Genomic DNA, 13,740 nt, shown 5'->3' on the forward strand with positions numbered 1-13,740 from the left:
ACTACATGTGTTTCAGAGCCACTGTACTTCCAGTCCAAATATAATGTGTGTTTAGAATAAGCTATCACAGTGTTAACATGCATATATTAAAACAAGTAATGGAAAAGTTATTAGTTGTGTTCAGTCACTGATTTTCAAAAAGGAATGACCCTACTTTTTAGTACACTTAAGGGAACAAATTCATCTTATGTAGTGATTTCATCTGCAAAACAAGAGCAACATTTTCAAAGGCGATTTAAGAATTTAGGACCTAAATCCCATTGAAAGCCAGTAAGATTTAGATTTCTAAGTCACTTTTGAAAATAGGACTTAGGCTCGCAGGTCACTCAGGCACTTCTGAAAATTTTACCCCAAATCAATTTTTGACAGAACTTTTGAGTGCAAAAATGTGTCTGAATGTTATTGCCTAATAGCATGGTACTTTACACCATCTAACACACTGATCAAAGGTTTTAGGAATACCTCAGCGCCTTAGAATGAACTAATGTGGAACACACCACATTTTAAATGTGGCCTTGCTTTTATGTATTTCTGTCATGGATCATATTCATAGCTGCCTGAGCTGCAAAAGTCATGGATCCATGTCGTCCAAAATGCACGTATAGTCACAGGAAAGGCAGGCCTGGTGTGGAAGACCACAAAACAAAAATGGCCCTGTGTCACAACTGAGAATAATGGAACCAGTGAGGGAGTGAAGAACTCGGGAAGATGAGCTCTCTGACACCTCATACTTGTGGTATCCTTGCTTCTTAAGTTCTTCATGAAGCTAGGAGGTGTTAATCCATCTCATGGATAGTGTGTGGCTGTGGGTGGGAGACTGACACACAGTAGTTCAATCCCTGAACTTTTTGTCTAATCAACACCACCAAAATTTTCCTGGGTATTTAATCTAGGTTTTGGATTGTGCTAGTGGGGAAGCCTTCTGGCAGTGAGAAGTTCAGGGACCTCTTCCCTTCTCTCTTTCATTTTCTCTCTCTTTAAAAAACATTTGAAGGTGAGTCACATAGTCCCATTTCATGGTTTTCCTGGCTGACTGGCAAAACAAAGCAGGCAGCAATTGAGGAATACAATGCACCTGGGCTGTTATCCCTTTGAGCTTCTTCCTCAACAGATTGAATGTTAATCAGCTGACTAAGAACCTGATGTGTCACATGATCAGTGGATTCCAGCTGATACAGGGCTTGATCCAAAGCCCAGTGGAGTTACTGGGGATCGTTCCATTGACGACAGTGGGCGTTAGTACAGATCCAGAATTTCTAAGACCCAGTGCATAGGAAAGGATCTGCACAGATTGCCTAAAGAGGTGTATCATGGTCACCAAAACTGGGATATTTCATACATGAATTGTGAGTATCAGATATAGCTGTGGAGTGCAAGAAGCCTGTGGAGTGCAAGAAGGCCATGGAGCTTCTGTCAGAGAGGAGTACTAGAGACTAATTTCTGCCAGATTGAGCCCACAAATCTGAACGGTAAAGGAAAAGGATAAAACAATTTAAACTCAAAACTGACCTAGCTGAAAATTGATATAATCTGTTGAAGAAAGTCCTCTAAAAATCAATTAAATATTTGTATTTTACACCATCACATTGGAGTAAACACTAATTTTGGACTTTTCTGAAAACCATGGTTTGTTCTTTTGTGTTCCCTTTGGAAGGCAAGTTCTGCAGTTTCTCTGGATTGCAAAATTCCCAGTGAAATGAATTCATCCTGTGTTCGTACGATACAGCCTGAATGGGCAACTCTCTGATTAATTGTTTACGCTCCTGTTGGGATTGCTGATGTTGTGAGTGCACAGAGCAGGAAGTGACTATGAAAGCAGATTAATTCCTTCCCATTTTAAAACACAGAGGGAAGTGAGGAAATCTGTGCACAGTGGATTCAAATGGAATTACTCCAGATTGAAAGGAAATCTGACTGCTGTGAGTGCTCACTGGGAGCAAGATCAGGCCTTTTGTTTTTATTTGGGGACTGATCCTGCAAGCAGGACTACTCATTCTTAGACACTTTGTCTATTCCCATTTCCAATGGGGCTACTTACATAAACTTAAGAACATGGGGAAATCGTTGCAGGATTGGGGCCTTGATTTGTTGTTTTATTGCTTTTAATTTTTCAAATTAAAAACATCTTCTGTTGAAATGCTTGTATGTTAACACAACAGACTTTAAAATGACTTCCTTATAGGCTTGCTTATTTACTAACATTTCAAAATGCTTTCATTGTGGTTTATTAGGTAAATACCTAACTGAATTTCTAAAAACCAAGCAAAACCCCCTCTAATTTACCTAATCTATTAAAGAGTCTGTCAGATCCTGTGGCTTTTACTCCTATGAGAATCTCTGACTCCTGCTAGTAGTCCCAGTGGCAGTAATGGGGCTACCATGAGTAAGGATTGCAGAATCAGGCCCACTAGTTTATTGTATAAATATATAGGGAGAGAACATAAAAAAGTCTATTATATAAGTTAATATGCACAGTTGCTTGTATGTCAAGAGTGTTGTCTCACGATCAAGCAAAATGTGAAAATCATGTAATGAGCTGATCTCCGCTGGCAACTAAAATACAAACGATTCGACCTCCTTATCCATTAAGATTCACTCAGCAACTGTTATGTATTGATTTATTATAAATTAATTTTTTCACTTTTTAATTGCATTTGAAAACTACTAGTCAGTGCGCTCCCATGAAGTACAAGACTATCCTGATGGTAATTTCTTTTTCCTGTGGCTATTCATTGAAAGATACATTTTTTTCTTTCAAAGTGCAGCACTAGCCAGTCAGTATTTTCCCTGTCTGAAGGTTCTGAGTGCACATTATTCAATTACAAGAAGAGTTGTGCAACTGTAAATGATATATACTGTACATATATACTGTAATTTTCTTTAACTATTGCAGTGAGAGCAATGGAATTTTAATCATCATCATGACTTACATTCAAATTTAAAATACTATAAGTTCAGATGATAGTTTCATCCTTACGGTACCTAAAGACTATCTAAAAGATAAATATAATCAAGTAGGATATATTTTATATGAGGGAATCACTTTATTCCAGTGGGGGGGAGAGAGGGGAAAAGCCCTATACGATTGTGAAAAGTGCATGCCTTCCTGTGAAATGTACAAGCTTTATTAATTTTTGAGGAGTAAAATTACAAATCTTTACAAAAATTGATTTCTTGCCTTTTTATTTTTGCATCACTTTGGAGAATGTTTATTTGCTGTGTTTGATATTTTAAGGCTTGCACTGGAGGTGGATGTACAATAAGTGAAGCAAGCGTAGCTATAACAGATGAGAGTACACCAGAAGGTGTTCCTGCTCCAAAAGCCCAGTCATATTCATCTGACTCCTTTAACATCTCATGGACTAAGCCTGAGTATCCGAATGGTAAGTGAACTCTTTTAGCCTCAAGTTAAAAAGATGATTAGTAAAGGTAAATTAATATTCTAAATGGCAGCTTATATGTGGTGCTTAATTTTTAATGATCATTTTAGCACATAAAATACCTGAGATAGTATCATTGTCTGTAACTAGGAGATTGTGGCTTTCAACCTAGCACACAATTTCAGTAGCTCAAAAGTGCTCCCTTTTGATAGTTCTTGTGTATTGCATCTTATTGCTTAATGTTTTCTCGAACAACTGAGCTGACGAAATGTGTATTCTTTGAGCATGATCGTATAGGGTCTGCATTGTACCTTCTGATAAAGCATTCATTTTTGATACAATTAATATTTTTAATTGTCAGATTAATTCCTTAATATACTTGTTCTTCTCTTCCTGTATTCTTAAAAATCATTTCATTCTATGTACTCACCTTGAGAGAGAGAGAATACACCTGCACTGGTGTGGAAGTTTGATAATACAATTATTATAATTTGGAACATTTTCTCTGTGTGTTGTATACATGTCTTAACTATTAGGGCAATTGGATATTTTTAAAGATGTGCAAATGGGACTTTTATTTCCCTGATTTCATAGTTTTATGCCTATCCCATTCAAACAGCAACACAGAAGGATACCCAGAAATCACTGAAACTGAGTGCAAAACTTTTAAAAGAATTGATGATATTATGCCTTTCATAATCAAAATATAACACTGATACATATCAATATTATGAATTGTAAAATAATGTGCATTTCATTTTTCCTCCTGCCAGTTTGCCTCTGATTCCTGTTTTAGAACAACATACCAATACCCATATAGTTTGGTTTCAAAGGTTCAGATTTTTAAAGGTATTTAGGTGTTGCAGTACTCAGAGATGCTCCTACATGCCTAAATCCTTTTTGAAAATGAGATTGATGTTCCTTAAATCAGTTAGGCATTGCAGTGCTGAGAACCACAACACCTCCTTACCTTTATTAATCTGGGCCAAAGCACTTTGAGCAAAATATAAGTAATTAGGAATTTTTAAGATTTATTTTTTAAAATTTTGTATTGTCAGACTTGCTTTAGATGTGGAAGAAAATGTTCATAGGCCATTAGTATGGTTTAGGTTACCATTCCTTTTATGTTGTTAATTTTTTTATTATTTATGATCATGTGGGCCTGATCCTGCAACATTCTTTGTGGCCCAATAAGGCATCGAACCCGTATTGAATGCCATCAATGTATTTGGTACAAAACTTAGAGGAAGTAGTAGGAGGAAAAATGTAAACCACTTATGTGACTTTGGGCCTCAGTCCCACTGATTTTTTGATGGAATGATTTTTTGATCATTCTACCTACAGTGCCTGTCATATAGTGCTTGCAGTCAAAGGTACAGTCCTGCTATCCTTGCTCTGTTAAAACTTTGACTGAAGTCAATGGGAGTTCAATTCATTTGGAAGGCAGGATCAGGCTGTATGTTTTTAATTAATCAGTCTCCATCACATTTTATTTAAATTGTGTGCAAAATGATTGGATGGGTGGGAGGAGATGGCTACAATATACACAGACATTAGGTTATTTCCAGTACAGCAATTATTGTTTGTGATATGGCTCAGTTTTTACCCTAAGAGCCCAATAAATGGTTGGGTACTAAAGCTATGGAACCAAATACAAACCTAGTAAATGCTTTGGGGAGTTCCACAGTGATTGGAGGAAAGAAATCTTCTACCCCCAGTCGCAATCAACCCTTGGAGGCTGAAGGCTTCAGTAGCCTTTGTAACGACAGTGTCTTCCTATGCAGAGGAGCTTTGGCCGGTGCATATATGCAGTTGCACCCCAAAAATCCTTCCCTTATGTTGCACCTCAACCTCTTGGAGCTGTGCTCCACAGCACACAAGGGTCCTACCATGTGTGCTTCTCCCTCTTTTCTGACCCCTGCACAATAGAACTCTATAATTTCCACTGTTTTCAGAGCCTTCTGTGGCTAAGGAGTCAGCATGGGTGGTTTTTACCCTTGGAGGGGAAAGGCTCTGTATAGAGGTGTAGATGCTGCAGATGTTGCTGGCAGAGGAATGCTGGGGTGGGGGTGGAGGGTGTAGAGAAGTGCTGCTCTGTGGTCAAAGTTAGCAGCCAGACTTAGCCAGAATCCCTCCTGGGGAGAGAATACTAGACTGATAGCTCTGCCTCAGTGTGAACTGGTGTGCTTTCTCTTTTCTTTTCATTGGCTGGCTAGAAGAAGAAAGAGGTGCTACCCCTTTTCAGGCAGCTGGCGCCCACAGGGGTGTTAGCAGGGAGCAGGGCCTATGCTGCTTTGCCACACTGTAGTTGTCATTCGCACTGGGGTGAAGGGGTCACCTCCTTTGTCCATCCATTGAGGGACTAACTAGTTTGGGCCTGAATCCTGATGTGAATTTTGTTGTTCTACTATTCCTTCTTTTCTATCTTTGTCTTATTTTTGGAAGGCTAATTGAAAACAAAACAACTCTAAAATGCATTATTGAGTAACTGTTATCTCAGGAAAATTTGAGTCACCTAGGAGCTCTGTGTTATTCATTTTCAACAAATCTTTTGGGCTGGTTAGTGAGCACTTTATTCATTAACAATAGTTGTGCCAGCATTTTCAAATTGTGTCGTAGGTTAAAAAAGATCTCAGGTGAAAGGGATCTTAGCTCAATTCAAATAAGTGAAATAAACAGCACAGAGGCACTTTACTTTTGCCATTCCTGCTTCCCAGTATTAGTGTTTGCTCTGGCCTCCGCTCCTGGTTATAGGTTGAAGGGGTTGTAGGTTGGGCTCAGTAGTTTTTTGTTTGCAGGGGCATGCATCCCGTTTTCCTTTGATTCATTGATTCAGATCCCCTGCGTTTTGAGCTACTATATTTAAAGTAGCAAAACTCAGTTCAAACCACTGAGTTTGGCTTGGTTTCAGATTAAAACCACGAGAAACTGCCAAGGTTTGTATATGTCCATCCTACACTATAAATTGGGATCTCCCAAGTAGATCTCAGGAGTCTCCTTTTATCTTCCCACTGGCTTCTACCCTATATGGGGTAAGGAGTCATTACATCATGAGGACCCAGGAAATCTATTAGGTTCCATTGAATGGAGTTGGGCAGGCTTCTGTCTTTATGATATCCTAGGAATTAGATGGAGTGGACTTTGCTATTCCCTTGTAAGATGATACATGGTGAAAAGACTGACTCTGCCTCTGAGTTTCCATGGAGAAGGAAAGAGGGGCTGATAATGCAACATTTGAAGCACTGGTGGTGAGCAGAATTGTAGTCTGTCAGGCTTGACCACAGAACATAACCCTGGGTAAAATGAGAAGAAGCAGGGGCTTTGAACTGTGTTTGATGAGTGAGGATCCAGTGATGAACGAGTCTCTTATCACAGCCTGGAAACTGAGTCTTGGTTTCAGTCAAATTTAGACTCAGATTCTGGTGTATTTGGGCACAGTGTCATCAAAATTGGACCCAGTTTCAATAAAAGGCTTTCTGGCACAGCGTCTGAATTTCAAGTATATAATGAATTGTTACAGTAGGTGACAAGTTGGGGAAATGATACCGCTGAGTACGACATTTTTAGAACCAAACACACAATTAATTATTCTTTTATTCAAACTTCCAAGTCAAAACAAAATAGGTGAACTGAGATACATTGCACTACAGCTGGCCCTTTCTGCTACTCTTTTCATATACGTGTAGTGTAGTCAGCGTGACTGACTTGTTCAGGGCAGGATGTACGGAGGCATATTTGGTTACATTAGGCATATGAGGCTCTGTTTAGTTAATCTGGGAGCTAGCATGCTGCTTGTGCTGGTGGCCTCAACAAAGAATCCACTCTATATTCATTAGCACCAAGTCTTGTCTTGCCTCTACTAGATCAGTTATTTAATTTCCTTTTATCGAAGATAGTCACATCTTCTTTTTTATTATTTTTTTTTAAATTCCCTTTTGGCTGATAATTATCTTTAAATTGTAAGCCCCTCAGGGTGGTGCCTATGTATGTATACACGGCATACAAAGAGTGGGGTCCTGATCCAGATTGCAGCCTCTAGGCCAGGGTTGGGCAAACTTTTTGGACCGAGGGCCACATCGGGGTTGCAAAACTGTGTGGAGGGCTGGGTAGGGAATGCTGTGCCTCCCCAAACAGTCTGGTCCCCACACCCTGTCTGCCCTCTCCCACTTCCTGCCACCTGACTGCCCTCCTCAGAACCCCCGACCTACCCAACCCCTGCTCCTTGTCTCCTGACCGCTTCCTCCTGGGACCCCTCCGCCCCCTGACAGGCCCCCCCGGAACTCCCACGCTTATCCAACCCCAACTTTCCCCATCCCCTGACTGCTCCCCAGAACCCCCTGCCCCTTATCCAATCCCCGGCCTCCTTACCATGCCACTCAGAGCAGCATGTCTGGCAGCTGTGCTGCCTGGCCAGAGCCAGACGCACTGCCCTGCAGGAGCACGCAGCCCTGGCGTCCGGAGCGCTGCCTGTGTGGCGGCATGACTGCAGGGGAGGGGCCGAGGTCTAGCCTCCCCGGCCGGGAGCTCAGGCACCGGGCAGGACGGTTCCGCAGGCCGGATGTGGCCCGCGGGCTATAGTTTGCCCACCTCTGCGCTAGGCCCTATTGTAAAATATGAAATTACTCAGTGGACCCCATTACATTTGACTAATCTCGCGCCTGAACCTGAAAACATTAAGCAAGGGAGAAAGTTTACTCATTTTGAAATTAATTGAACTATTCATGTGAGTAAAGGTACATTTTTGCAGGATTTAACCCCTAGTTTATATTCTAGTCAGAACAGTTCTTAGCACTTACATATAGTAATTTTTTTCATCTTCAAACTCAAAGGTCAGAATGAGTCATGGCACTCTGATATATAAGCACTTCTCTGATGCCCCATCATCTTCTCCATAATTTAAGGTTTAGTTTAATAATAAATTAAAATAAAATAAAATTTAAAAAAAGGGTGAAATCCTGGCCCACTGAAGTCAATGGAGAAACTCCAGTTGACTTCAGTGGAGTCAGGATTTTAACCTATTCTGGCTAGATTTATGACAGAGAATAAAACTGCCCCTTTTCATGGCCACTATGTGTTAAGTGAAGCCCAACGATGATAATGAACATATTAACATTAACTGTTTGCTGATCATTTTAGCAGCTTAGCAGAAATATTTGGCAAATCTGGGTTAATAGGCAAACTTGCAGACAGGCTTTGAACCTGTATTCAGTGTGCTTCATAGACAGTCACTAACTAATCTTCAAAACAGCCCTGTGAGATAGGTAGGGAATTATATTATTGCAATTTCACAAGGAAAAAAGTGGAAACGGAGGAAAGATAGGTTAAGTTACTTACCCCAGGCCACAAAGGGAATTATTGTCTGATTTAGAATGAGAACTTGAGTTTCTGACTCAACATCTAAAATCCAGACCACTGGTACACCTAATCTCTGTCCATTCTCAAACTCGCTTTTTCTTCTTTGCATAGAAAATTACAGAGTTTAAAAAGGCTTCTGTAAAACAGAAGCATTTATTTGAATGTGAACATTCAAATCAGGAGGTAATGCATCAGCTTTATTAAAAAGACAATTGTTTTCTGACTGTACTCAGAGAAATACCAGAAGTTCATATTACATTTTGGAAAGTTGCTTTTCATAGTGTGTGCGCTGCACAATGTTGTTATTTCAGGAATAATTTAAAATATTGGTCCAGTTAATGAATGCTGGGTTATAGTGGAGATCCTATAGATGTACTTCTGACACCTACGATAATACCAAATGAGTTCGTGATTAATGCTATTACAATAAATACCAAAGGAATTAATAATGCTTATGCCATTATTTTTAAGTGTTAGTGTTATTCCTGTAAGTACTTAAAGTTCTTCTATTTCTTTTCCTGTATAATACACCATAAATGCCAAGATTTACATTTAAGACTGTCCTGGGCAATCTTAATTTAAATGCCCTTCTTCTGAATTAAATTCAAGATATTTTGTATTTATGTTAACTTATTTATTTATTGTAGGCCAAACACAGGCATGCTTTAGTTTTCTTTACACCGTGAAACCTCCCATAGAATCCCAGAGGAGTTTTGCCTCAAGCAGGAGGTGTAAATGTGGTGTGATTAGTTCAAGTAAAGTTCCCAAGCTTTGTTCACATGACCCCTCTCTCTGTCCTGTGTTCAAGTTCTTACTTTTCTAGGGGAGAAAGGAACCAAGAAGATCAGTTTAGCATACACATCTCTGACTCAGTTTAGAGTACATATCTATGAAGTACAACACTTCAGTGTTTCACAGAAACACACCAGTTTTTATTCACTTTTATTTATTTCCTCAATCAACTGAGAGACACAATTTCTTCTCAGTTTCAAACAGTCTTCAGTGTAAGTTCAAACAATTCAGTTTTGAGGGAAGCATAAATATGCTGAGATTATTCAACAATATGAAGGCTGTTTTCCCTTTTTAATTGAAGCCTCAGGCATATCCTGCACATGGGTTCAGATCAGCCACATTCAGCATACGCAGAAATGGTTGCAATATAGGGAGGGGGGATAACCCTCTGAAATATTTTGACTACAGCATTACAAAAATCATTTGTAGTCACTGTGGGCCTGATTTTCAAAGATGCCGAGCCCCCACAAATCCAGTTCAAATCAGTGGGAGCTGCAGATGCTGAACACCTTGGAGCATTGGACCATAGTCATTTCGTGCTCCTTACCCCACCACCCTCAGTTTGATTCATATGCTAAAATTGCTCAATAATTGTGAAATAATTAACAATTCCTCAGTAATCACAAAAGGCTTCATTCTTATGCAAAACAGAATTAACAATAAGCTAAGTTAAGTGAGTGCTACTTTAGAAAAATGGACCTAAAATGTATTTACGTTTACCCTTTACTCTTCCTTATTGTATGCTTTGAACGGAAATTACTGCCAACACTTTGGTAAATTTTGCTATACTGGGCGGTAAATGACTTGTTTTTAATGGTGCCTATTGAATTAAATTTGTTCATGTTAGAGTCCTCATTTATGTTTGTCAGCCCATTAAATATCTTCGGAAATGTGGTGTGACCAGCCTCAAATTCTTCTGAGGGTCACAGAGTGGCTCTCTGATGTTTGAATGAGCCTGAGTGAAGTGGAAATCAGGCAAACCTAAGTGGTGTCAGCTAAGTTTTCCTTTGAATCCAGCACTGAAACCAAAATTTGTAGTTTAAACCTATGCAATCTGACATAAGAAAAGCTTCACACAGGGCCCTGCATACCGCAGCCATTGAGTTTTACGTAGTTCTAGGTGTGAGGTTATCTGCTGAAGCGGCACACGTACAGTTTAGGGGATGGTAGTATCCGGCCACACGACTTCCCAGTTAAACCTGTGGAAATTCTTTAAAAAGGTGCAAGAATAGGCATGCCAAAGTTGAGTGCTGGAACACTGTCGAGGACTTTTTAATACTTAATGTGTGCGTAGAACAAGTCCTGCTTCTTCTTTTTCCTAGGAAGATGATGCATATTACAGATTTAGAACTACAGTTGGGCAAAAAGACTATTTGCGAATTTGGGTTGAATTCAGCAAATTGTTTCAGCCAAAACCAAAAAACAAACTGAAAATAAAAAATTCAGAAATGCCAAAATGAACCAGTTTGAAAATGTCGTTACAGTTCATGTTTCATTTTGAAATGTTGTTTCAATTTGACGCTTCGTTTCAACATGCCATTGCCATTTAATATGAGCAAATTTTTTGTTTGTTTGTTTTTTGTTGAGAAAAAAATCACATTTGACTTTTTTTTTCCTGGTTTGCGGGGACCCTAAACTGAAAAATCAGTTATTCACTCAGATGTATTTAGAACTCAGCTGTGATCATTTGGAAACACAAAATGTCCATATGAAACAAACCAACGTGTTGCATGATGTTTAAGGCACCAAGATTGGATGGAGTAAGAATTTTCCACCCTCTCCCCACTCTGCCTGCTGCAATTCACTGTTTTCCTACGGGGAAGGACCCCAGTTTTGGAGGATCAGTGCCCCTGTTGAACAAAGAGTCCGTACTGTAGCTCTGAGAAATACTCAAACCTACTTTAATATTAGCTTTGAATTTGAGGTTCACTGTGTTTGCAAACCTCAGCCTATTGCTATAGTCCTGTGAGATGAGCATGGGTTGTCTGCATAGCGGGCAAGCTAGAAAACTTCCTCTGAACTGGCCTTGGTTTCTCCTACAACTCCTTCCCCAGCTGCTCAATTGGCCTTTGGATTCTGCATTAAAACAGCTAAGAGGGCGGGGGAGAGGAAGGTATCCAGGTGTGAGGAGGAAAAGAGTAGTTGGGGGTGGGGATGGGGTGCCTTTTGGAGGTTCCAATTGGTTGAACTCTAGATTGAAACAAACCCGTAAGGAGCAATTTTCTTCAGTTAATGAAAACCAAACTGCTGTGTACAGTTCTTTCACCCATTCATAAACTGAATTCTACAGGGTTAACACAGTCCTATTACAGGTTTCAGAGGAACAGCCGTGTTAGTCTGTATTCGCAAAAAGAAAAGGAGTACTTGTGGCACCTTAGAGACTAACCAATTTATTTGAGCATGAGCTTTCGTGAGCTACAGCTCACAGATATACATCTGATGAAGTGAGCTGTAGCTCACGAAAGCTCATGCTCAAATAAATTGGTTAGTCTCTAAGGTGCCACAAGTACTCCTTTTCTTTTTACAGTCCTATTAGTGTCCCCATTGGACAAGTGAACACTTTGGATTCCCGTAGACATGAGACTAGCAAATCCCTGCAATTTAGAGTTAACATCAACAACCAACACCCTCCCCACAAAATATTGATAATGCTAAATCTAAGTGGCTGGAGACTTTATTCCTTTGATTTTTAAGAGGAGTGCAGCTATTTTACTACAAGACCTTTTCTCTAATATACCCTGAAACAATATTATTTCATATTCTAAAAAATAAATTGACCAAAATAGGTACAAGGTAGGTTCTATTTAATCAAGCAGGTAAAAACTGTGATTTAGAAAAGGACAGATTAATAGTGGATCTAGTTCATTTGAGAATAGTGAACAGAAAGTCTACATGCCATTTGCCAACAAAAAGGGAATTTCCCTAAGGTATTTAGTGTGACAGAATATATTTTCAGTCTGCTTATCATGCATCCTAAAGGTAATAGAGCTTTACATAAATATAGACTACAAGTGCTGACTATTTGAAATATTTTAGCATTAAAAATAGATTTTTTTTAAAAAAAATTAAGGAATTCTTGTGAAAATGTTCCATTGGAATGAAGGCTAAGGTCAGTGTGATAGTTGAAGGGATTGTTCTTTTGGCCTTGGTCTGAGTTCTCCTTCAGCATTACATTTACAATGTCGATCACAATTTTTTCTAAGTCTGAAGGTGTTAGGATTTTAAAAATGGTTGCTATATATCTTTCATGTCTTTGTTTTAATCTACATGTGCATTTGCATGCAGAGTAGGCTGTGAAAGAGAATTGCCTCAACTTTCTCAGTTCTAAGATTGCCTTGACTGTTTTAGTTCAGAAACATGTCTGTTATACCATGCTCTTTGGAGCAGTGTAAATTTTGTACAAAATGAATGCGGACCACTGGCCAGATTTTCAACATTTAAAAATGGAGAGTACATTTTGTTTCACTGACCTACATGTATTGCTGCTACAGTTCTTGAAATCCTTTCAGTCACTTAAAATATTAGTTAACACCATCTTGGTATTTTGTCGCTTTCAAGGTTTTTTCACCACGCTCTTCTGTAGTCACACAGGCATTAAGTCGACCCTGTTAAATTTAACATTGTTTTTGTAGGTATTATTACTAGTTACGGATTGTATATGAATGGCATTCTGATGCAGAACTCATCACAGCTAAGTTATTATGCTTATGGACTTGCTCCTTGGAGTCTACATTCCTTCAGAGTCCAGGCATGTACTGCAAAAGGTTGTGCTTTGGGTCCATTGGTGAGTACCTCAATTTGCATTCTGGGAATGTAATAAATGTCAGATGGCAGTGAATATCAGAGTAAATGGTGATGATTCACTCTGGTCAGTACTAACCCATCTGGCAAAATGTGACATTTTATAAAAAATGCCATTTAAGAACTGCTAAGGATTTGATAGGTCATCACTAGGCACTGTTCCAAAATAGCACATAGGTACAGTAAAAGAAGTGACAGGGAGTTAAATGTGAGGCTGAAACACATATTGAAATTAAGTAGAGTTAATATGTTTAAAAGGTGCAGATGTGGTTTAACCTGATTTATAAGGACACACATAAAGAAAGAATTACTATTCCAGTAATGAGCAAAATTCTAGCTGCCTGACTGAAAGGGTTGAATATAATTTGAGGATTATAGAAGACAAAACATGAAAATACTACAAAAAAGATAT

At 39.1% G+C, this 13,740-nt stretch overlaps 1 protein-coding gene across 1 annotated transcript in view; it reads left to right on the plus strand.

The window, feature by feature from the left end:
- Positions 1-13,740, plus strand: part of USH2A (usherin) — a 580,026-nt gene that overhangs the window by 321,716 nt on the left and 244,570 nt on the right. Inside the window, exons 34-35 of the mRNA XM_048843172.2 lie at positions 3,236-3,383; positions 13,160-13,311. Coding sequence (XP_048699129.2) covers positions 3,236-3,383; positions 13,160-13,311 — 300 coding nt within the window. The remainder of the gene's footprint in view (positions 1-3,235; positions 3,384-13,159; positions 13,312-13,740) is intronic.

The sequence above is a fragment of the Caretta caretta genome, chromosome 3 (assembly GCF_965140235.1).
Source record: "Caretta caretta isolate rCarCar2 chromosome 3, rCarCar1.hap1, whole genome shotgun sequence".
Lineage (NCBI taxonomy): Eukaryota > Metazoa > Chordata > Testudines > Cheloniidae > Caretta > Caretta caretta.